The following is a 23,176-nucleotide window of genomic DNA, read 5'->3' as shown; positions in this document are numbered from 1 at the left end:
TCCCACATGCCCCAAGGCTAGCCCCAGCCCCTACCTTGCCTGCATAGTGCAGAACACTGAAGTCGGCCTGATCCCGCAGGTGCCTCGGCCGCTGGAACTTGGGGTGGCCGCCCTGCTCCTGGGCTACCTTCTCCACAAACGACTTATCTGTGGCCTTCGGGAACCAGCACTCCTCGTCCAGCAGGGCCAGGAGTCCAGGGGGGTTGGCCTGGCCATCGACAGCAGGGGAGAGTAAGTCAGATCCCCCAATATTGGACACTCAGGTGGCTGCTGATTTTTAGCTCTTATAAGTCACACTTGGACATAAAAACAAACGTGAGAGGCCGGGCGCAGTGGCTCACGCCTGTAATCCCAGCACTTTGGGAGGCCGAGGCAGGTGGATCACGAGGTCAGGAGATCGAGACCGTCCTGGCTAACACGGTGAAACCCCGACTCTACTAAAAATACAAAAGATTAGCCGGGCGTGGTGGCGGGCGCCTGTAGTCCCAGCTACTCGGGAGGCTGAGGCAGGAGAATGGCGTGAACCCAAGGGGCGGAGCTTGCAGTGAGCAGAGATCGCGCCACTGCACTCCAGCCAGGGCGACAGAGCGAGACTCTGTCTCAAGAAAAAAACAAACAAACAAACAAACGTGAGAACAACAGTTACAGTGAGAGCTCTGATTAACCGATTGATTTGAGCCAGGCCCTGTGGCAGGCACATTCTGGGCCCTAATCACCTATGGTCTCAAAAGATCGAGGAAGCAGGTGCTGTCACCTTCCCCTCAGAACCCATGGGGCATCCTGAGGCCCAGCAGAGGAGGAGCTAGACCCTGGTCACGCAGATGCTGGAAGAGATGGATCTGAACCCTGAGTGTGGGCTGGGAGGGGCCTGGGGCTCACCGGCCGCTCGATGAGGTCGATGCAGGGCTGCAGGTCAAGGCCAAAGTCGAGGAAGGTCCAGGGGATGCCCTCACGCTGGTACTCCTCCTGCTCCAGCACGAACATGGTGTGGTTGAAGAGCTGCTGCAGCTTCTCATTGGTGTAGTTGATGCAGAGCTGCTCGAAGGAGTTCAGCTGCAGGGACGCAGGACATGTAAGCCGGGAGGATGGAGAGGGACAGAGACCCAGAGACAGGGGACAGAGACCCAGAGACAGGGGACAGAGATGCAGAGAGAGGGGACAGAGACCCAGAGAAAGAGGCGGACAGAGACCCAGAGAGAGGGGGACAGAGACCCAGAGACAGGGGACAGAGACCCAGAGAGAGGGGGACAGAGACCCAGAGACAGGGGACAGAGACCCAGAGAGAGGGGGACAGAGACCAGAGAGAAGGGGAGAGACCCAGGGCTTCAGAAAGGACCAGGACTGGAGTGAGGAAGTTGGCATCCCTCTCCCAGCACGAGGGTGGACCTGGAAGATCTCAAAGCCCGCGATGTCCAGGATGCCCAGGAAGGAGGCGCCTTGGCGGGGGCTGCGGTCCAAGGCCCGGTTGAGGCGCAGAACCAGCCAGCGGAAGAGGCGCTCGTAGGTGGCCTTGGCCAGGGCCTCCAGCGCGAAGTCAGCCTGCGGGGCAGGGCTCGTGGTAAGGGCGCAGCCTGCACATCAGCAGACTGAAAGACATCGGGGGTGGACTGGGGAAGGGCCCCCAGCTCATCCCCCTTAAGGTCGCCTCCCAGCTCCTTGAGTATAAATACCATCAAGAACAATGCCATGAACATTCTTGAAGTCCGACTGTGCACCAGGTACTATGTGACAGGCTCGGCTGTGTTAGCCCTTGAATCCTCCCCTCACCCCTCAAAGCAGTTTCTACCGCACAGCAGTTAAGAGCATGGACTCTGGAGCCGGACAACTTGGGTTTGAATCCCAGCTCTGCCAGTTAGGGGCTGTGTGACCTCAGGCATGTGAATAAACCTCTCTGTGCCTCAGTTTTCTCCTCTGTAAAATGGGAACTAACAACAGTACCCCAGCTGAGATTGAACCCGGGTCAGTGTGGCTCCCAAACTCCTCATCTCCCCCACGGCATCTACTTTATCCACCAGGTACCTCACTGCCCAGCCTGGGGCCAGCAGAGGCCTCTGCCCAAAAGCTGGATTCTGAAACCCTCCCTGACGTGTGGTCGCTCCACTCCACCCTCCCTGCCACCACCCTGGTGTGAGCTCCCATGATTGCCAAGACTCTGGATGCAGCCTCCTTAGGTCTCCCCGCCTCTACCTGCATCCCTGAACCCAATTCTCCATGCAGCAGCCAAGGGGATCTTTCTATGAAAGACAAACTGAATCAAGTCACTCCCTGGCTTAAAACCTCAATGGCCTCCTATGTACTTTGAATAAAACTCATCTCCTTACTGTGGCCCTTAAGACCCTGCATGATCTACCCCTTGCTGACATTTCTGACTGTGGATTCACCCACCCTCTCTCCCTTGTTCTTCAGCCTCACTGACCTGACCTCCTTCAATTTTCTTTTTTTTTTTTTTTTTGAGACAGAGTCTCGCTCTGTCACCCAGGCTGAAGTGCAGTGATGTGATCTCAGCTCACTGCAACCTCTGCCTCCTAGGTTCAAGTGATTCTCGTGTCTCAGCCTCCCAAGTAGCTGGGACCACAGGCGTGTGCCACACACCCAGCTAATTTTTGTATTTTAGTAGAGATGGAGTTTCACCATGTTGCCCAGGCCGATCTTGAACTCCTGAGCTCAATCTGTCCACCTCGGCCTCCCAAAGTGCTGGGATTACAGGTGTGAGCCACCACTCCCAGCCACATCCTGTTGAACTTTTATTATCCATTTCCTTACTATAACTTGAGGTCCCTGAGGGCCTGGTATTTGTTTCGACGACTGCTTTTATGCCCGGCACCTAGACCAGGATCAGTAACGGAGCGGGCACTCAGCAAAAGTCTGTTGAGTGGTGGGAAAAACGGCATACGCTGTTTAAGACCCAGGGCCAGGGTGCCTGGCTCTTCCTGTGCCTGCCCGCCGCCAGCCCCGCCTACCTGTTCCTTAGTCTGGGCTTTCTGCACGTAGTCTCGGCCAACTTTGATGCGAGGGGTGAGCAAGGCTCGGGAGAAATCCGTCACCCCCAGTCCCAAGAGGCGGCAGAGCTTCTGGGCAGCTGAGGGCGAGAGGCACCAAGATCCCATCAGCACTGGGAAGGGGAGCTTGCTGCCCAGCAAGGGAGAGGGTACCGTTTCCCACACTGTTGGGGGAGCAGAAGACAGGCCCCGCCTTTCCCAAGAGAGGCATTACGAGTCCCAAAAGTGTGTACATTCTCTGCCCAACTATTCTCTTTCCAGGAACCAGCACTGGCAAAATAACCCTGCATGTGAGCAAAGACTGCACCATGAGGATGTTCAGCGCAGTGTTCTTTATAATTGGAGAAAGCCAGGAAACAACCTGAGTGCCCAAGAAGCGGGAATTGGTTAGACGGGTCAGGCTTCATTCATTTGAAAGAATGTTCTGACTGTTTGTTTTGTTTGTTTGTTTGTTTGTTTGGTTTGGTTTTGTTTGAGACAGAGTTTGGCTCTTATCACCCAGGCTGGAGTGCAGTGATGCAATCTCAGCTCACTACAACCTCTGCCTCCCGGGTTCAAGTGATTCTCCTGCCTCAGCTCCTGAGTAGCTGGGATTACAGGTGCCTGGCCCGTTTGAAAGAATGTTCCGCAGTCACTAAAAGCTACACTGGAGGCGGGGCATGGTGGCTCATGCCTGTAATCCTAGGGAGGCCTTTTGGGAGGCCAAGGCGGGCAGATCACCTGAGGTCAGGAGTTTGAGACCAACCTGGCCAACATGGTGAAACCCCATCTCTACTAAAAATACAAAAATTAGCCCGACATGGTGGTGCGTGCCTGTAATCCCAGATACTTGGGAGGCTGAGGCAGGGAGAATCACTTGAACCCGGGAGGTAGAGGTTGCAGTGAGCTGAGATGGTGCCACTGCACTCCAGTCTGGGCGAGACTTCATCTAAAAGAGGAAAGATGGAAGGAAGGAAGGAAGGAAGGAAGGAAGGAAGGAAGGAAGGAAGGAAGGAAGGAAGGAAGGAAGGAAGGAAGGGCGGGCAGGAGGGAAGGGAAGGGAGAGAAGGGAGGGAGGGAAGGAGGAAGGGAAGGGATCCCAGTAGTTTCTTGTGAATAACCTGAAAAGTCATCCGCAAAGCATTAAGGGGAAAAAGAGCAGGTTTCAAAACAGTTTGCAGGCTCTGACTCCAGTTTTGTAAAACAAATGAGTAAATGTGTGTGCACGGCACACCTGCTGGGTGCCTATGTACAGAGCCCCCAGGTGCCTCAGGTAATGCTGTTACCAGTAGCACAGTGGGGTAATGCATCCTGTCCTCCTATTTTCTGTGCTGTGCAGCTTTTAGCAATGAGCCCTTCGGATTTCATAATCAGGACAGAAAGCTCTTGCTGTCTCCAGGGGAAAAGGGGGTGAAGCACAATTCCATTTCTGTGACAATCTATATCCACAGTGATATAGACACAGAACAAAGCCCAGAGAGACACATCCCAAAATGTGAGCAGCAATTATCTCTGGGAGTATGATTATGGGTAATTGTCTTTCTTTTTCTTTCTTTTTTTTTTTGGAGACAGATTCTTGCTCCGTTGCCCAGGCTGGAGTGCAGCGGCACAATCTTGGCTCAACTGCAACCTCCGCCTCCTGGGTTCAAGCAATTCTCCTGCCTCAGCCTCCCGAGTAGCTGGGACTACAGGAACCCACCACCATTCCCAGTTAATTTTTGTATTTTTAGTAGAGAAGGAGTTTTGCCATGTTGACCAGGCTGGTCTCGAACTCATGGTCTCAAGTGATCCGCCTGCCTTGGCCTCTCAAAGTGCTGGGATTACAGGTGATTATCGGTAATTTTCTCTCTTCCTTTCTACTTTTCTGTCATGCCAGATTTTTCCCCCTTCCAGCTTGTATTATTGCATAATAATAAAGAGACATAGCTATTTCTATTTTGGTTTAAAGTAAGGGATATTGACTATAATTCTGTTCTTGAAAGGCAAAAAGTGGCTGGGCGCGGTGGCTCAAGCCTGTAATCCTAGCACTTTGGGAGGCCGAGGCGGGTGGATCGCGAGGTCAGGAGATCGAGACCATCCTGGCTAACACAGTGAAACTCCGTCTCTACTAAATATACAAAAAAAATTAGCAGGGCGTTGTGGCGGGCGCCTGTAGTCCCAGCTACTTGGGAGGCTGAGGCAGGAGAATGGCGTGGACCCAGGGGGTGGAGCTTGCAGTGAGCGGAGATCCCGCCACTGCACTCCAGCCTGGGGGACAGAGCGAGATTCCGTCTCAAAAAAAAAAAAAAGAAAGGCAAAAATAAGTGTGTCTCTGCAGAGCGCAGAGGCTGGAGAAGCTATGCCAAATGCTAATGGTGGCTCCCTGTGGGGAGAGGGGGTCTGGGAGGATGGGCTCCTGCTGTTCCCCACTGTCGTGCTGGTGCAGTTCACTTTCAGCAGAGCTCACGCTTTTAGAATCAGGAAAAGAGTGGTCGATGTTATTTTGGCAAAGACTCAGCAAAAAGCAGGAAATCGGCCGGGCGCGGTGGCTCACACCTGTAATCCCAGAACTTTGGGAGGCTGAGGCGGGTGGATCACGAGGTCAGGAGATCGAGACCATCCTGGCTAACACGGTGAAACCCCGTCTCTACTAAAAATACAAAAAATTAGCTGGGTGTGGTGGTGGGCACCTGTAATCCCAGCTACTCGGGAGGCTGAGGCAGGAGAATGGCGTGAACCTGGGGAACGGAGCTTGCAGTGAGCCGAGATCACGCCACTGCACTCCAGCCTGGGCGACAGAGCAAGACTCCATCTCAAAAAAAAAAAAAAAAGCAGGAAATCAGAGTGATCCTGGGTTGGAGGCAGGTGTGGCTGGAAGGGGGATGCTCTCTACATGGGACAGGGTGCAGGAGGGCTGGGCACCGCCTGGGTGGGGGCTGGGGGTCGTGGGCAGGTAGGCCGGGGGCAGTACCTGTGTTGTCAGGCATGGTGGCTTGATCAGTGTTCCGTTCTCTCTTCAAGGCGATGTTGCCGAACTGCAGAACTGCTGAGACCATCCGCAGCATGGCTGGGGACGCAAGGACAGAGGTCACGTGTGGCTCTGAACCCGGATGTGTGGTCTTAACTGGCCCCTTAAACATGTAACTTTAAAAGCTTAAGGCAAATTATATCACCACCCCTCAGCTTAAAATCCACTTGTGGGATGGGTGTGATAGCTCACACCTGTAATCCCAGCACTCTGGGAGGCCGAGGCGGGAGGATCACTTGAGCCCAGGAGTTTGAGACCAGCCTGAGCAACACAGCAAGACTCCATCTCAAAAAAAAAGAAAAAAAAAAAAAAAGAATCCATCTTTGACACTGGGCAGGCCTTGAAATATGTGAACAGATCAGTGAATTCTGGTTGAGTTTATTATATCTGAGGCTTGCCCTATCGCTATGATACTTAACCGGTGCCTGCTTACATTGTGTACTTTGTAAAACGATGCAAATAGAATTTAAAAGAACTTAGGGAAATGAATGAAGAAGGTCTACAGTGATATGGAAAGACTTCTACCACAATGAGTGAAAAACAGGAGGTGAAGAATGCTGGGGCCGGGCACGGTGGCTCACGCCTGTAATCCCAGCACTTTGGGAGGCTGAGGCGGGCGGATCACGAGGTCAGGAGATCGAGACCATCCTGGCTAACACGGAGAAACCCCGTCTCTACTAAAAATACAAAAAAAAATTAGCCGGGTGTGGTGACGGGCACCTGCAGTCCCAGCTACTAGGGAGGCTGAGGCAGGAGAATGGCGTGAACCCAGGAGGCGGAGCTTGCAGTGGGCCGAGATCGCGCCACTGCACTCCAGCCTGCGCAACACGGCGAGACTCCATCTTAAAAAAAAAAAAAAAAAAAGAATGCTGTGTGTGGCTTACTGCTATCTATGTGCAAAAGGGAGGAAATATAAAGTATAGTCGCTTCTTGTGACTTGCACTGGTTATGTTCTTTCTTAAAAAATTATTTTGAATGGGGTCTTGCTCTGTTGCCCAGGCAGGTATGCGGTGGCACGATCATAGCTCACTGCAGCCTTGACCTCTTGGGCTCAAGTGATCCTCCTGCCTCACCCCTGAAAGTGGCTGAGACCACAGGTGTGTACCACCACCTCTGGTCACATTTTCAGCAACCGATCAATAAGTCACCTTTTTTTTTTTTTTTTGAGACGGAGTCTTATTCTTGTCACCCAGGCTGGAGTGCAGTGGTGCCATCTCGACTCACTGCAACCTCCACCTCCCGATTTCAAGCGATTCTCCTGCCTCACCCTCCCTAGTAGCTGGGATTACTGGTGCACACCACCACAAGTGGCTAATTTTTGTATTTTTAGTAGAGACGGGGTTTCACCATGTTGGCCAGGCTGGTCTCGAACTCCTGACCTCAGATGATCCACCCGCCTCGGCCTCCCAAAGTGCTGGGATTACAGGTGTGAGCCACTGCGCCCAGCCTCGTCACCTTGTTTTATGTGCGTTTTGTTTCAGAGACACCTTATTTAATATATTACTGACTCATTCGCACAGAACTCGAGGCCAACAGCACCGTAACTCGCACCTGGAGGAAGCCGATCTCACACACATATTTTATCATTTCTCCAAAGCCACATGGCAGCTTTCTTGTGTTTGGGGATGCCAGACAGCACATCAGCACTGTTCTCAGGGGACATTTGAGACAGTGCAATCACCAGCAAAAAGCGCAAATTTGTGACTAACATGGCAGTATTTAGGAAAGGATACTGTACAGTAGGAGAACTGAAACCAGAAGGCAGAACGCCACCCCTGTCTGATGTGAGCTGAGTGTGCACACTCGGTGACTCAAATTTTCCTCCATTCTACGCGGACCGTAAATGACCACGAACACACCAGGAGTACTGATTTCACGGTAAGGCTATGCACCAATGCAATCCCTCAGCCACATCATCAGCTGTTCATTGTAGAACAGTTTTCACGATTTTGGATGGAAATTGATATGGTTTGGCTGTGTCCCCACCCAAATCTCATCTTGAATTGTAGCTCTCATAATTCCCATGTGTTGTGGGAGGGACCCAGTGGGAGATAATTGAATCTTGGGGGCTGTTTCCCCCATACTGTTCTCGTGGTAGTGAATAAGTCTCACGAGAGCTGATGGTTTTATAAGGGGAAACCCCTTTTGCTTGGTTCTCATTCTCTCTTGCCTGCCGCCATGTAAGATGTGCCTTTTGCCTTCTGCCATGATTGTGGAGGCTACCCTAGCCACGTGAAACTGTGAGTCTGTTAAACCTCTTTTACTTTATAAATTACCCAGTCTTGGGTATGTCTTTATCAGCAGCATGAAAACAGACTAATACAGAAATGGACCTTGAATTGGGGGTTACAAATAGATTTGGCGAGTAGGCTGTGCAGAGTTCTTGAAAGTGCATTGGAAGTGGGTAGTGCCGCCCCCCTAGAGTGTGTCTCAGGAACTCGTGGAGGGGTTGGGTGTTCCCGGACGTCACCAGGACTGGGCAGGCCACTTGGATGCGGACGGTTTCTGCAGCCCACATGGCTTCTGAAAAATGACCCCCTGGACGCTTGCATCCATGAAGTCATGGTTTGTAATTATCTGCAACAAATTCCCAACAGTTTTACGGATAAATACAGCAGTGTTTTGTGCTTGGTTTTAATACACAGTGAGGCTTGGTGCAGTGTGGTGGTGGTGGTACGGGCTCACGCCCATAATCCCAGCACTTTGGGAGGGCAAAGGCAGGAAGATCATTTGAGTCCAGGAGTTTGAGACCAGCTTGGGCAACATAGTGAAACCCTGTCTCTACTAAAAATACGAAAAATTAGGTGGCCATGGTGGTGGATGCCTGTGGTCCCAGCTACTCAGGAGGCTGAGGTAGGAGGATCACCTGAGCCTGGGAAGTTGAGGCTGCAGTGAGCCATCATCACAACACTGCACTCAAGCCTGGGCGATGGAAGAGAAACCCTGCCTCAAAAAAGAAAATTAATATACAGTGAATTTTCCAGGAGGACAGCCACCATGTAAATCCCAGAGAAGGCTGTTCTTTGCTTTGCTCAGGACTCAGTCAAAATTGGTCAACTTTTCAGAACACTCTCCCCTGACAGCAGAGCTGTGTGTGGTGTTTGAGTCAAGGAGACGGCAGGTGAGGCTGCGTTTGTGTTTGCATCTGATGCTTTTTCTTTTTTTTTCTTTTGAGATGGAGTCTTGCTCTGTCACCAAGCTGGAGTGCAGTGGCGCAACCTTGGCTCACTTCAACCTCTGCCTCCTGGGTTCAAGTGATTCTCCCGCCTCAGCCTCCCGAGTAGCTGGGACTACAGGCACACGCCAACATGCCCAGCTAATTTTTGTATTTTTAGTAGAGACGGGGTTTCATCATGTTGGCCAGGATGGTCTTGATCTCTTGATCTCGTGATCCACCTGCCTTGGCCTCCTAAAGTGCTGGGATTACAGGCGTGAGTCACCAAGCCTGGCTGCATCTGATGCTTTCATGGTGGGGCCATGGGTCAGTGCAACCCCTCGGCCGCCTGGTCAACCATTCATTCTAGAACAGTTTGTACCATTTGTGCACTGAAATGGACCTTGATTTATTTATTTATTTATTTATTTATTTATTTATTTATTTATTTTTTGAGACGGAGTCTCGCTCTGTCGCCCAGGCTGGAGTGCAGTGGCGCAATCTCGGCTCACTGCAAGCTCCGCCTCCCGGGTTCACGCCATTCTCCTGCCTCAGCCTCTCCGAGTAGCTGGGACTACAGGTGCCTGCCACCACGCCCGGCTAATTTTTTTGTATTTTTAGTAGAGACGGGGTTTCACCGTGGTCTCGATCTCCTGACCTCGTGATCCGCCCGCCTCAGCCTCCCAAAGTGCTGGGATTACAAGCGTGAGCCACCGTGCCCGGCTGACCTTGATTTATTTTTCACTTCCTCCATGCCACAACCTGTTCCAAACACTTACAGATGACCTCAGGTACCCTTCATACCCACTGAACAAGGCAGGTCCTTCTATGCTTCCCATGTTACAGATAGGATAACTGAGGCACTCAGTCAACTCACCCAAGATCACCCAGCTCCCACAGGCTGGCAGAGCTGGGATTCAAACCAGGGCAGTCTGTGGTTGTCTTTTTTTTGGTGGTGGTGGTGGTGTTTTTCTGTTTTTTTTTGTTTTTTTTTTTTTAAATAGAGATGGGATCTCATTCTGTTGCCCAGGCTGGTCTCGAACTCCTGGCCTCAAGAAGTCCTCCTCACTTGGCCTCCCAGAGTGTTGGGATTACAGGCATGAGCCACTGTGCCTGGCCTGGGAGTCAGTGCTTTTAACTTCTGTGCTTTCCTTTTCCTTTTTCATTTTAGCATAGATTTTTTTTTTTTTTTTAAGAGACAGAGTCTTGCTCTGTTGCCCAGGCTGGAGTGCAGTGGTGTGGTGTAATCATAGCTTACTGCAACCTCAACTTCCTGGGCTCAAGCGATCCTCTCACCTCAGCCTTCTGAGTAGCTGGACTACAGATGCTCACCACCATGCCCGGCTAATTTAAAAAATGTTTTGTCCAGATGGGGTCTTGCCATGTTGCCCAAGCTGGTCTCAAACTCCCGGGCTCAAGCGATTCTCCTAACTCAGCCTCCCAAAGTGCTGGGATTACAGACATGAGCCACCATGCCAGCCTAGCATAGGTTTATGAATGTAAATACATATGCGCAGCACACATACAGAAAAGGACACATATTATAGACGTCCAGCTCCAGGATCGTTTACGAAGTGAATGTGTCTGTGGAACTGGCCTCTCCAAAGCCCCCTTCCTTCACTAGACATGGATGAATGTCACAAACACACAGCTGAGTGACAGAAGCCAGGTGAGAAAGTGCATACTGTGTGATTCTATTTGTACCAAATCCAAGAAGAGGCAACATAATTCTATGCTCTTAGAAGTCAGAATAATGGTTACCCTGAGGGGGTGCTGGTGATGGGAAGGGACATGGGGGGCTCCCGGGTGCTGGATATACAGGGCGTTCCCTCCCAAAACTCCCCCAAGCTGGATGCCAAGGGCCTGTGCTCCTTTTATTGGTGTGTATACTGTACTTCAACACAAAGGTGGCTTAGAAAAAGGTGTGTGTCACTGGGGCCTGTTGTGGGGTTGGGGGAGAGGGGAGGGATAGCATTAGGAGATATACCTAATGTCAAATGATGAGTTAATAGGTGCAGCACACCAACACGGCACATGTATACGTATGTAACTAACCTGCACGTTGTGCACATGTGCCCTAAAACTTAAAGTATAATAAAAAAAAAAAAAGAAAGAAAAGAAAAAGGTGTGTGTGAGTGGGGGTGGGAGGTCGGCATTTCTTCTGGAATACTCCCACCAAAAACGTGTAACTAGAATGTAATCACAGGGAAACAAACCCAAATAGAGACGAAACAACCAGTCTGTAATCTTCCAAAGTGTCAAAACCATGAATGATAAAGAAAGACTCAGGAAGAGTTCCAGACTGAAGGAGAGTAAAGAGATGTGATGACCAGGAAAAACAGAGAGCAAGAGGGCCAGGCGCGGTGGCTCACGCCTGTAATCCCAGCACTTTGGGAGGCTGAAGTGGGTAGATCACCTGAGGTCGGAGTTCAAGACCAGCCTGACCAACATAGAGAAACCACGTCTCTACTAAAAATAAAAAATTAGCTGGGTGTGGTGGCGCATGCCTGTAATTCCAGCTACTCGGGAGGCTGAGGCAGGAGAATCGCTTGAACCCAGGGGGCGGAGGTTGCGGTGAGCCAAGATCGTGCCATTGCACTCCAGCCTGGAAGACAGAGCGAGACTCCATCATGCACGAGAGATTTTTTTTTTTTTTTTTTGCTGGGGGCACAACTGGCATAAGGTCTGTGGACTGGAATAATAGTACTGTGCTGAACTCGATTTCCTGGTGACACTGCTGGTCTGTTGTGGTGTAAAAGAATATTCTTAGGAAATACACACTGATGTTTTCAGGGGAGGTGGCAGGATGAATAACAGCCCCCAAAGATACCCATAACCTAATCCCTGGGACCTGTGAATGTGACCTTCCATGGCAAAAGGGACTTTGCAGATGTGATTAAATGAAGGATCCTAGGCCAGTCGCAGTGTCTTACACCTGTAATCCCAGCACTTTGGGAGGCCAAGTGGATCACTTGAGGTCAGGAGTTCGAGACCAGCCTGGCCAACATGGTGAAACCCCGCCTCTACTAAAAATACAAAAAAAGTTAGCCGGTGTGGTGGTGCATGCCTGTAATCCCAGCTACTCAGGAGGCTGAGGTAGGAGAATCGTTTGAACCCGGGAGGTGGAGGTTGCAGTGAGTAGAGATCGTGCCACTGCACTCAAGCCCAGGTGACAGAGCGAGACTCTGTCTCAAAAAAAAAAAAAAAAAAAGTTCACACCTGAGTTGGGGTAGGGAGGTTGGGGAGAGATGAAACACAAGAGGTCACCGGTTCGTCATTGATGGAGCTGGTGACAGCTGCCAGCTGCTGGTGGTGGGGCATTCATTACATTCTGCACTCTGTTTGCATACAAGTTTGAAATTTTCCGTGATAAGAAGATAACAATAAAAATTATTCAGCAATAAAAAGGAAGGAAACCTACTGCATGCTACAACGTGGATGAAACTTGGAAATGATGCCGAGAGAAAGCAGCCAGTCACAAAGGATCATATACGGCATGATTTCACTGCTATGAAATGTCCAGAATAGGCAAGTCCATAGAGACCAAAAGCAGAAGAGTGGTTGCCAGGGGCTGCGGACAGGGCCTGGGGGGACAGCTGAAGGGTGTGCATTATCTTCTTGGGCTACTGAAAACGTTCTAAAAGTGACTGTATGATAGATGCACAACTCTGTGAATATACAAAATGCTATGGAATTGCAGTTTAAATAGGTGAATGGTATGACATATGAATTATATCTTAAAGCTGCTTGATTTTTTTAATGCTGAACACAAACAAGAATCACAAATCTCCTTGGAAATGGCATTTCATTTCTTTTTTTTTTCTTTTTTCTTTTTTTTTTTTTTCTGAGATAGAGTCTTGCTCTGTCACACAGGCTGGAGTGCAGTGGCGTAATCTTGGCTCACTGCAACCTCCGCCTCCTGGGTTCAAGCGATTCTCCTGCCTCAGCCTCCCGAGTAGCTGGGATTACAGGCGTGTGCCACCACGCCCAGCTAATTTTTGTATTTTTAGTAGAGATGGGGTTTCACCATGTTGGTCAGACTGGCCTTGAACTTCTGACCTCATGATCAGCCCGCCTCGGCCTCCCAAAGTGCTGGGATTACAGGTGTGAGCCACCGCGCCCAGCTGGCATTTCATTTCTAAGAACTGAACATACAGGTCTGTTTCCACATGAGCACAAGAACCTGCTCACAAGGATATTCATGGTAGCTTGTTTCTTTTTGACCTAGAGTCTCACTTTGTTGCCCAGGCTGGAGTGCAGTGGCGTGATCTCGGCTCACTGCAGCCTCCACCTCCCGGGGCTCAAGTGATCCTCCCACCTCAGCCCCCCAAGTAGCTGGGAGTAAAGGCGCACACCACTACGCCCAGGTAATTTTTTGTGTTTTTTGTAAAGATGGGGTTTCATCATGTTGCCCAGGCTGGTCTCAAACTCCTGAGCTCAAGCAAGCTGACTGCTTTGGCCTCTGAAAGTGCTGGGATTATAGGCGTGAGCCACTGTGCTGGCTTAGCATTTTTTTTTAATTGTTCCAATAGTAATGGAATGGAAACAACCCAAGGCTCTATCTGCAAGGGATTGGCTGAAAGAATCATAGTTTATTTAAACAATAAAACCTTATGCAGCTGCAAAAAGGAGTGAGGTCCATCTATACATTTTGAACCAGAACTATGCCCAAAATATACCAGTCAGTAGGAAAGGGCAGTGGAGAGGGGGTCCAGAGCATCCTTCCATGGGAATGATGAGCTGAGTAATTTGTTAATCTTTGTTTTGGGGTGTTTTGAGATGGGGTCTCATTCTATCACCAGCCTGGAGTACAGCAGTGCAATCATAGCTCACTGTAGTCTCCTACTCCTGGACTTAATCCTCCCACCTCAGCCTCCCAAGTAGCTGGGACTACAGGTGTGTACCACCACACCTGGCTAATTTTTTTTTTTTAATTTTTAGTAGAGACAGAGTCTCACCATATTGCCCAGGCTGGTCTCAAACTCCTGGCCTCAAGTGATTCTCCCACCTCGGCCTCCCAAAGTGTTAGGATTACAGGAGTGAGCCAATGATGAGCTGAGTTTTTAACTCTAGCACTGCCTGGCCCAGACTAAACTAGGCCAGAGTGCTGGGCCAGGGTCCAGAGGGGTCTGTAGTGGAAGGGTAGGGAGCTGGGGGGCCAGCTGGAGCAGCCAACATCCAGGAACTTTTTTTTTTTTGGATGGAGTCTCGTTCTGCTCTAAGCTGGAGTGCAGTGGTGAGATCTTGGCTCACTGCAACCTCTGCCTCCCAGGTTCAAGCGATTCTCTAGCCTCAGCCTCCCGAATAGTTGGGACTACAGGTGCATACCACCATGTCTGGCTAATTTTTGTATTTTTAGTAGAGACGGGGTTTCATGATGTTGGCCAGGCTGGTTTCGAACTCCTGACCTCAGGTGATCTGCCCGCGACGGCCTCCCAAACTGTTGGGATTACAGGTGTGTGCCACTGCACCTGGCCGGAACTTTTGAACCAACAGAGAAATCGCTTCACATTTTTTTCATCACCACAGTGATGTTGACAGCTGAACATCAGCTGTGGGGCTAGAGAATGCCTCCTCTTACAGAAAAATAATATGTGTCTTTTCTTATATTCTTAAAATATTTCTGGAAGGAGACACAAGAAGCTTAGCAGTGGGAAACTAGGGCCAGGGAAGAGCGGGAAGGCTTGGTTTTGTCAGTATGACCTTTAGCCACATTCCGGTTATGTCACTACATGCATAGGTTGCTGCAAAGTTTTTATTTCTGAATTCCAAAAATCAGAGCTGCTGCCTGTGCCCACAACACAGCAGGGCAGCTGCCAGGAGGGTCACATGAGCTCATGGTGACAAGAGGCCAGGCAGGACCTAAGAGGACAGGCTGGGAGGCCCAGGTCCCCATTGCAGCCACAGTCTGAATTTGTGTGCCAGCTGCCCAGCTGCGGAGTCATGCAGGCCGGGGAATTATGCAACCATGGTTGGGAAATGCGGCGGGGTGGGGGTGGGAGAGGCCCAAGACCCTGTGTCAATAGGCCACAAGAGGCCCGGCTGTTTGCAGCCTGGGTAGACAGCCAAGCTACGCTCCATTTCCAGCCCTTCCAATCCGGCCCTGGAGCCAACAATAGCTCCTGGGGCCTCCCACAGCGCCAGAGACCAGAGGACAATCAGACCCAAAGGCGGCCCCGGCTCAGCCCCGAAACACCTACAGGTCTTTCTTTGGAGGGCTTGGTTAAAAGAATCATAGTTCATGCAAACAATGAAACATTACGCAGCCTCTGAAAAGGCGGAGATCCACCTACGTACTTGTTACAGGTCGAATCATGTCTACACCAACCCCTCCTAAAAAGTATGTTGGGGATCTAAACCCCAGGACCTCAGAATGTGACATTATTGGAAACAGGGTCATTACAGATGTAACGAGTTAAGATAAAATCATACCAGAGGAGGGTAGGAGGCCAGGTGCGGTGGCTTATGCCTGTAATCCCAGCACTTTGGGGGGCTGAGGCGGGAGGATCACTTGAGGTCAGCAGTTCAAGACCAGCCTGGCCAACTTAGTGAAACCCTGTCTCTACTAAAAGTACAAAAAAATTAGCCGGGTGTGGTGGCGTGCACGCCTGTGATCCCAGCTACTTGGGAGGCTGAGGCAGGAGAATTGCTTAAACCTGGGAGGTGGAGGTTGCAGTGAGCCGAGATTGCACCACTGCACTCCAGCCTGGGGAACAGAGCGAGACTCCATCAAAAACCAAAAAGGTTGGGGTGGGGCGGGAGTGGGGATTTTGGACACAGATGCACACACAGGGAGCCGCCATGTGAACACAAAAGCAGAGATCGGGTGATGTGACTACAAGCCAGGGAATGCCAAAGATTACCAGAAAACCACCAGGAGCCCGGGGAGAGGCCTGCAGCCGATTCTCCCAGGATGAACCACCCTTGCTAACACCTCGATCCTAGGCATCTGGCCTCCAGAACCACAAGACGATCAATTTCTGTTGTTTTAGGCAATAGGTTTGTGGTACTTTGTTAGCCTAAGCAAACTAATGCAGCACTGAAACAGAGCTGCTGTCAAAACATGCTGTTTGGTGAAAAAAGTGGGGGCACAGGCTGGGCGCAGCGGCTCACGCCTGGAATCCCAGCACTTTGAGAGGCCGAGGAGGGTGGATCACCTGAGGTCAGGAGTTCGAGACCAGCCTGGCCAACATGGTGAAACCCCGTCTCTACTAAAAATACAAAAATTATCCAGGCAATAATAAATACAGGCAGGTGCCTGTAATCCCAGCTACTTGGGAGGCTGAGTCAGGAGAATTACTTGAGCACAGGAGGCGGAGGTTGCAGTGGGCTGAGATCACACCACTGCACTCCAGCCTGGGTGACAGAGTGAGACTGCATCTCAAAAGAAAAAAAAAAAAGTGGGGGTGAGCATAGCACCCGGACACGGGGGTAATGAGCTGAGCATTTAACACCAAACAACCAGTGCTACGCAGCCTGGGCCACCCTGAGCAGCCCGGGGCCAGCGTCCTGGGCCTTCCCTAGACCCTCAGCAGCCTCCTTCTGGTCTCAGCACCACCCACTCCAGTGTGTCTCTCACACAGCCCCCAAGGGGTCTTCTTGCTCCCAGAGCTGAATTTGTCCAGCCCTCCCACAGCTCCCCAGCACCCCAGGACAAAGTCCCAACCTCCTAGGCTGGTGTTTGAGACTCCCCACCCCTCTGCAGCTCCACCACCAGAAGTGTCAATCCCTCAAATATACCACCCCTTTCCTGTCTCAGGGCCTTTGCACAGGCTGTGCCCTCTGCCATGAATGCTCTTCCCCCACATCTCCAGTGCTCATTCCCTCACTTCCTCAGGACTTTGTTCAAACATCCCCATCTCAGTCCACCCTCCCCTGAGCCCCTGCTTAAAGCTGTGCTCCTCCCTCCCCCATCTTTCTCCATGGCACTCATGGTCTTTTTTTTTTTTTTTGAGACAGAGTCTCGCTCTGTCAACCAGGCTGGAGTGCAATGGTGCGATCTCAGCTCACTGCAACCTCCACCTCCTGGGTTCAAGCGATTCTCCTGCCTAAGCCTCCTGAGTAGCTCAGATTACAGGTGCCCACCACCACGCCTGGCTAACTTTTTTGTATTTTCAGTAGAAACGGTGTTTCACCATATTGGCCAGGCTGGTCTTGAACTCCTGACCTCAAATTATCCACCTGCCTCGGACTCCCAAAGTGCTGGGATTACAGGCGTGAGCCACTGCGCCCAGCTGCACTCATAGTCTACTAACAGGCCATGTGATTCCTTATTGAATTGGTTGGGGGCTCTCATTTTGTCAGCTTCCCCAAGACAGAGATGTCTGTGAGTCTCATTCCCTGCTCTGGCCCCAGTGCCTGCACCCAGTAGGTGCTCAATAAACACTTGCGCAAAGAGATCAGGGCACGAATGGCCAGGTCCGTGGCTCTCCGTGGGGTGCCCCCCACCCCTGGCCTCCACGGGGCTCACTCACAGATGATTTCCTCGTGGGTGAATCCCAGGACCCGCAGCGACTCCAGCGTCTCCTGGAAGAGTTCCCGCTCCTGGCCGGGAGAGGATGACGGCCCATTGGTCAGGAACCGGTAGTGGGAGCAGGGCTCGAGAAGGAGGTCGGCTGCAGGGACAATGAGTGGGGTCAAGGTCAAGGGTGGGCTGTGGAGTCAGACTCATCCTGAACTCATCGGTGGCAATCCCAGGGCGTGCCACATCCTCTCTGTCAAGTGGGTGGGGGCCTTTACTCACAAGTGTGGTGGGAAGGGTCGGGAGTGGAGTGGGCGTTTAGCACCTATGAGACCACCACTCTCTTTCTTTTTTTTTTTTTTTTTTATCTTTTTTTATTTTTTAGAAACAGGGTCTTGCTCTGTTGCCCAGGCTGGAGTGCAGTGATGCAATCATGGCTCACCACAGCCTCAAACTCCTGGGCTCAAGCAATACTCCCACCTCAGCCTCCCACATAGCTGGGACTACAGCTGTGTGCCACCATGCCCAACTTATTATTATTGTTATTATGTATAGAGATGGGGGTCTCACTAGGCTGCCCAGGCTGGACTCAAATTCCCGGGCTCAAGCAATCCTCCTGCCTCGCCCTCCCAAAGTACTGGGATTGCAGGCATGAGCCCCGCCCAGCCTCTACCACTCCTTTTTCTCCCTCCGCAAGGACTTTTGAGTCTCTAGAAGTGCCCAGAGCAGGCAGGGGCCACCGGTTGGCAGAAGCAGTGGGGCTGCAGGCCCAAGTCAGCACAGGCCATGGGATGGCAGGGGCCGGCGCCCAAGGACATGCGGTCTCAAAGGCCACAGTGAGTGGGAACCTGGATGAGGAGGGGCTACGTGGCCGCAGGAGCCAGGAAGCGGCCTGCGCCACCAGGAGGAAGGAGCCAGGAGCAGAGGGAGCCACAGGGCAGTGCCAGCCACTGCAAACAGGAGCCAAGGGCGCTTGGGCAGCCAGAGGGCAGAAGGAGCAGGGACAGGAGGACTCCGGCAAGAGCCGTGGCCCAGGAACCAGAGCAGAGGGGAGCACGAGGCAGCAGGAGCCGAGAAGCAACACAAACCAGCGTCGTCAGGAACCAGGAGGAGCCTCAGCAAAGCCGGAGTCACCCGCCGGAGTGAGGAGAAGCCGCGCGAGAGAGAAGCCACGGAGCTTCGGAAGCGAGCGTGGGCAGGAGCCACCAGGCGGCGGGGGCTGCGTGGCCGTGACAGCGGGCGCGAGCCAGACCCGGGACAGAGCTGGAACCAGAGCGCAGCAGAACCCACCGTGCGACAGACGCCACTACGCAGCGAGAGCAGGGGCTGCGGGAGCTTCATGTGAAGTCGGTGTTTGACAGATATTAGAGCCCCCCCCTCTTGCTTCCTCCCCAGATGGGGCCCAGGGGAGACGTGGTGCCCACCCTCTCCCGGGTGAGCAGGGTAGGACGGGGCGGCACTGACCTTTGAGCTGCTCTCCAGCGCCCCCCAGCAGCTGGTAGAAGATGTGGAAGCTGCACTCGTCCTTGGCTTGGCGGATGGCCCGAGACTTCTCCAGCAGGTCTGGACACAGCGAGTCAAGGTGCTAGAGGGGAAGGGACAGCCCCGACGCTGCCAGGCCACTACAGGAGCCTGCCCTGCCCACGCTGCCCCCTTCTCTCCTGTGGAGCAGAGGAGTCGTTCACAGCCCAGGCTGGTGACTTTGCCACTAACTGGATGAGCAGCCGTGCTCATGTCACTTAAGCATTTGTGCCTCAGTTTCCTCATCTATCTGTTCAAGGGGCTCGAAAATAACACCTTTATGAGACCTTCCTCTCTCTCTCTCTTTTTAAAGTCAGGGTCTTGCTTTGTCTCTAAAAAAACTCATCAACCCTATGGGCGCAATGGCTCACGCCTGTAATCCCAGCACTTTGGAAAGTGCTGGCGGATCAAGGCAGGCGGATCACCTGAGGTCAGGAGTTCAAGACCAGCCTGGCCAACATGGCAAAATCCCATCTCTACTAAAAATACAAAAATTAGCTGGGTGTGATGGAAGGTGCCTGTAATCTCAGCTACTTGGGAGGGTGAGGCAGGAGAATCCCTTGAACCCGGGAGGAGGAGGTTGCAGTGAGCCGAGATTGCGCCACTGCACTCCAGCCTGGGCGACAGAGTGAGACTCTGTCACAAAAACAAAACAAAACAAAGAAACCTCATCAACCCTGGATGAGTTGCTGTGAAGATAAATGACTTATTGTGCATGAAGCACCCTGAACAATGCCTGGTTCAAAGTTACCCGCAGGTGAGAATGTCTCCTGCCATTAGTACTCTCCCAGCCTCAGCTTCCCCATGCAGATACATCAGCTCCCACCTCCAACTAGACTGTCACTCTGCGTGCTCTCCCTCTAAGAAAGTCACATGTCAAACTTACATATTAAAAGGTGGCAAGACTTTTGTTTTGTTTTGTTTTGTTTTTTAGACAGGGTCTGGCTCTGTTGCCTCAGCTGGAGCACAGCAGCACAATCACAGCTCACTGTAACCTCTGCCTCCCCAGCTCAAGCGATACTCCCACCTCAGCCTCAAGTAGCTGGGACTACAGGTGTGCACAACCACACCTGGCTAATTTTTAAATTTTAAAAAATTAAATTTTCTTTATTTTAGTAGAGATGAGGTCTGACTGGCCTCGAATTCCTGAGCTCAAGCGATCCTCCAGCCTTAGCCTCCCAAAGTGCTGGGATTACAGGCATGAGCCACTGCGCCCAGCCAAAACATCTTAGAGTAAAACAAAACACCATACACTTTGCTTAACCCCTCTGTGTCCCACACTGATGCACCACCAAATACATATTCGGACCAAGATCAGCTGCAAACCTGAGGTCCATTTCCCAGAAGCCCTGGGGTGTAACCTGCTTGGTTAGATGGGAAGAAACAGGTGGAGGGGCTCCCACAAGCAAAGGTGGAGTGCAGGGAGCACACGCAGGCTGTCCAACCCTGGGGGACAACAGCCCTGAGCTTCGGTTTCCTCCTCTGTGAAGCGGGGGTGATAGCAGCAGCCACCTCGCAGGGTTGCAGAGAGGAGGAACTGAGATGTCATGGGGGCTCTCGAGGTGGCAGTGGGCTTACAGTCAGCACTCCAGAAATGCTGGTCACGATGGCACTGATGGTAGTGCCGAGGGGTCAGCCACACAGGGTGGTGCTTCTTACCCGGCAGGCCATCCCAAGACTCATACGATTGGCCTGGGGGTGGGACCTGATTCATGAGCATCAATCTACCGGTGCCTGAGACAGCCGGGACCACAGCTGTGCCCAGGAGGGGCAGCCACACTGCATGGGGAGCATGGACAGGAGAAAGTGAGCAGGTGGAGGCGGACAGAGAAGGCAAATGTGAATATAAGCAGAGGCATGCAGTGCCAGGACAGCTTGGCAGGAAGAGCCATGAGCTCCAAGAATCTGGATATGCAGGTGCCATGAAGAGGTGGGAGCCAAGGGCAAGAGGACCTGGAGGAAGGAACAGCTGTGAGCAGAAAATGGCAGGAGCAGGGGCTGCGGTGCTGCTGGGGACTTGGTGTGGTGACAGCCCAGGAAGCATCTCCCACGAGGCAACAGAACCAACGGGCCGGCTGGCTGCTTCATGCCCTGAGCAGACTTAGGAGAAACCCCTCCCCACTGATTATGGAAGAGCATGACCTTATCAGATGCCTCTGGGTTGGGGATGTAGCTTCTTGGCAATTGTTAATGTTATTGATTAGTAATTATCAATCAATATTAGTCAATAATATTAGCATTGATACAGATATTGCTAATTTAATCTTTTTTTTGGGCACAGAGTCTCACTCTGTCACCCAGGTTGGAGTGCAGTGGCGCGATCTCGGCTCACTGCGACCTCTGCCTTCCAGGTTCAAGCAATTCTCCTGCCTCAGCCTCCAGAGTAGCTGGGACTACAAGCATGCACCACCACGCCCAGCTAATTTTTTTGTATTTTTAGTAGTGACAGGGTTTCACCATGTTGGCCTGGCTGGTCTCAAACTGCTGGCCTCAAATGATCCACCAGCCTTGGCCTCCCAAAGTGCTGGGATTACGAGCATGAGCCACTGTGCCTGGCCGCTAATTTAATCGTTAATTGCTAATGACAATAGCTTGTTCTTGAGTGCCTGCTATGTAGCAGGTGCCGTGGCCAAGCATTTAACTCCAAAATCCTCCAAACCCCTCTTGGGTAGGTTCTATGTTCCTTCTCCTTCTACAGAGGGAGAAACTGAGGCAGGGAAAGGCCAAGTCATATATCCAAGTCCCCAGAGTCTCAAAGTGGCAGAACTGGGATTTGAACCCAGGTTGGTACGATTTCTTGGCCCATTCTCTTAATTTCTGCACTCCCAGAGTGCCTGTGTTTTATCATTTAATTTCCTTTAAACGCCCATATGCCGTCTGAGCAGAAAAGGGTGAACACAGCCGGCCTGAGATGCTCCCCTGGAAAGTCCTGCTGGCCAGGTGGGCCCCTGGCTAACATCTGGGCACCTGGATTTCGGGAGGGTCCCAGCATCCTCTAACGGGATGAGAGGGGTTCACTGGGCCTAAAGGGTTTGTGCAAACACTGTGGTTTACACTGATCACCTGCTTTCCTCCTGGGAGTGTGGAATTTTGGTTCATACTAAGGGTGGAGGGCGGGGGGTGCAGGCGGGGATGTGACCAGCCACCAATGAAAACCCTGGTACTGAGTCTCTCTGCACTTCCCTGGGACAGCATTTCATAAATGTTGTCCCACCTGGTGTCCTGTGTGCCTCTGCTGGAGAGGGTTCCAGGAGCCTGTGCCTGGTCCCCGGGGACTTGGTCCCACGTCCCTTTTCCCTTTGCTTACACTGCTGTATGTCATTTCACTGTCATGGGTCACCATGAGTGCCACTGCAGGCTGAGTGCCAGGACTCCCCTTATGGCTGAACTGGGTGGACCCCAACCCACCACCCCATAGCAAGGCTGTGCTGGCTTCATACACACCAGAAGTCCCACCATCCCCTCCCCATGCAGATGCCGCCTGGGCATCGGGTCCCATCTGAGTAGCAGGTAAGGGGTCCCTGCGGTGGGAGGTGCTTCCCATACTCAGTGCTGTCTGAAAGGCTGCCCCCCCTCGGCTGCCATCCCTATGGGCTGTGAGAGGATACAGGTCTCAATGTTGGCGCCCACGATGTACCCGGCAACGTCGAAGTTGATGCGGATGAATTTGCCCTGCGGATGAATTTGACCAAGGTGGGTGGGCTTCAGCAAAGGGTCCCCTTCCCCGCTCAGACCTGAAGAACAGCCCAAACCCCACACCCACTGCTCCCAGAGCTGCGGCTGCCCCCCCGACTTCCTTGCTCCCTCTACCTGAACCCCATCCTATGGTGAGTCCCCAGCGGGGGGCTCCTTGGCAATTCAAGGTCCGGGCCCCTTGGACTTCTTTCCCCAGCCCCCTGGTCCCCAGCTGCTCCTCCCTTAGAACCAGGCACCCAGCCTCTAGCCCGTCCTCCTTCAGACCCAGGGATCTGGGCCCCCAGCCCCTCCTCCCTCAGACTCAAGAGTCCAGGGCCCCAGCCCCTCCTCCTTCAGACCCAGGGATCTGGGCCCCCAGC

At 52.2% G+C, this 23,176-nt stretch overlaps 1 protein-coding gene across 7 annotated transcripts in view; it reads right to left on the bottom strand.

Annotated features, from left to right (window-relative positions):
• Nucleotides 1–23,176, bottom strand: part of LOC100589070 (myosin-14) — a 104,061-nt gene that overhangs the window by 58,623 nt on the left and 22,262 nt on the right. For 5 of the 7 annotated variants that reach the window (XM_030821120.1, XM_030821123.1, XM_030821124.1 and 2 more), the window contains 8 exons: nucleotides 22,730–22,793; nucleotides 19,065–19,163; nucleotides 17,614–17,754; nucleotides 5,929–6,024; nucleotides 2,961–3,079; nucleotides 1,387–1,539; nucleotides 880–1,053; nucleotides 35–208 (listed from right to left, as the gene is read on the bottom strand). In XM_030821120.1, coding sequence (XP_030676980.1) covers nucleotides 35–208; nucleotides 880–1,053; nucleotides 1,387–1,539; nucleotides 2,961–3,079; nucleotides 5,929–6,024; nucleotides 17,614–17,754; nucleotides 19,065–19,163; nucleotides 22,730–22,793 — 1,020 coding nt within the window. Of the gene's footprint in view, nucleotides 1–34; nucleotides 209–879; nucleotides 1,054–1,386; nucleotides 1,540–2,960; nucleotides 3,080–5,928; nucleotides 6,025–17,613; nucleotides 17,755–18,688; nucleotides 18,864–19,064; nucleotides 19,164–22,729; nucleotides 22,794–23,176 lie in introns of all 7 variants that reach the window. The other 2 variants (XM_030821125.1, XM_030821127.1) reach the window with 1 other exon arrangement.

This window comes from Nomascus leucogenys, chromosome 10 (assembly GCF_006542625.1).
Source record: "Nomascus leucogenys isolate Asia chromosome 10, Asia_NLE_v1, whole genome shotgun sequence".
NCBI classification, from domain to species: domain Eukaryota; kingdom Metazoa; phylum Chordata; class Mammalia; order Primates; family Hylobatidae; genus Nomascus; species Nomascus leucogenys.
This window is presented reverse-complemented; position numbering and strand designations above follow the sequence as displayed.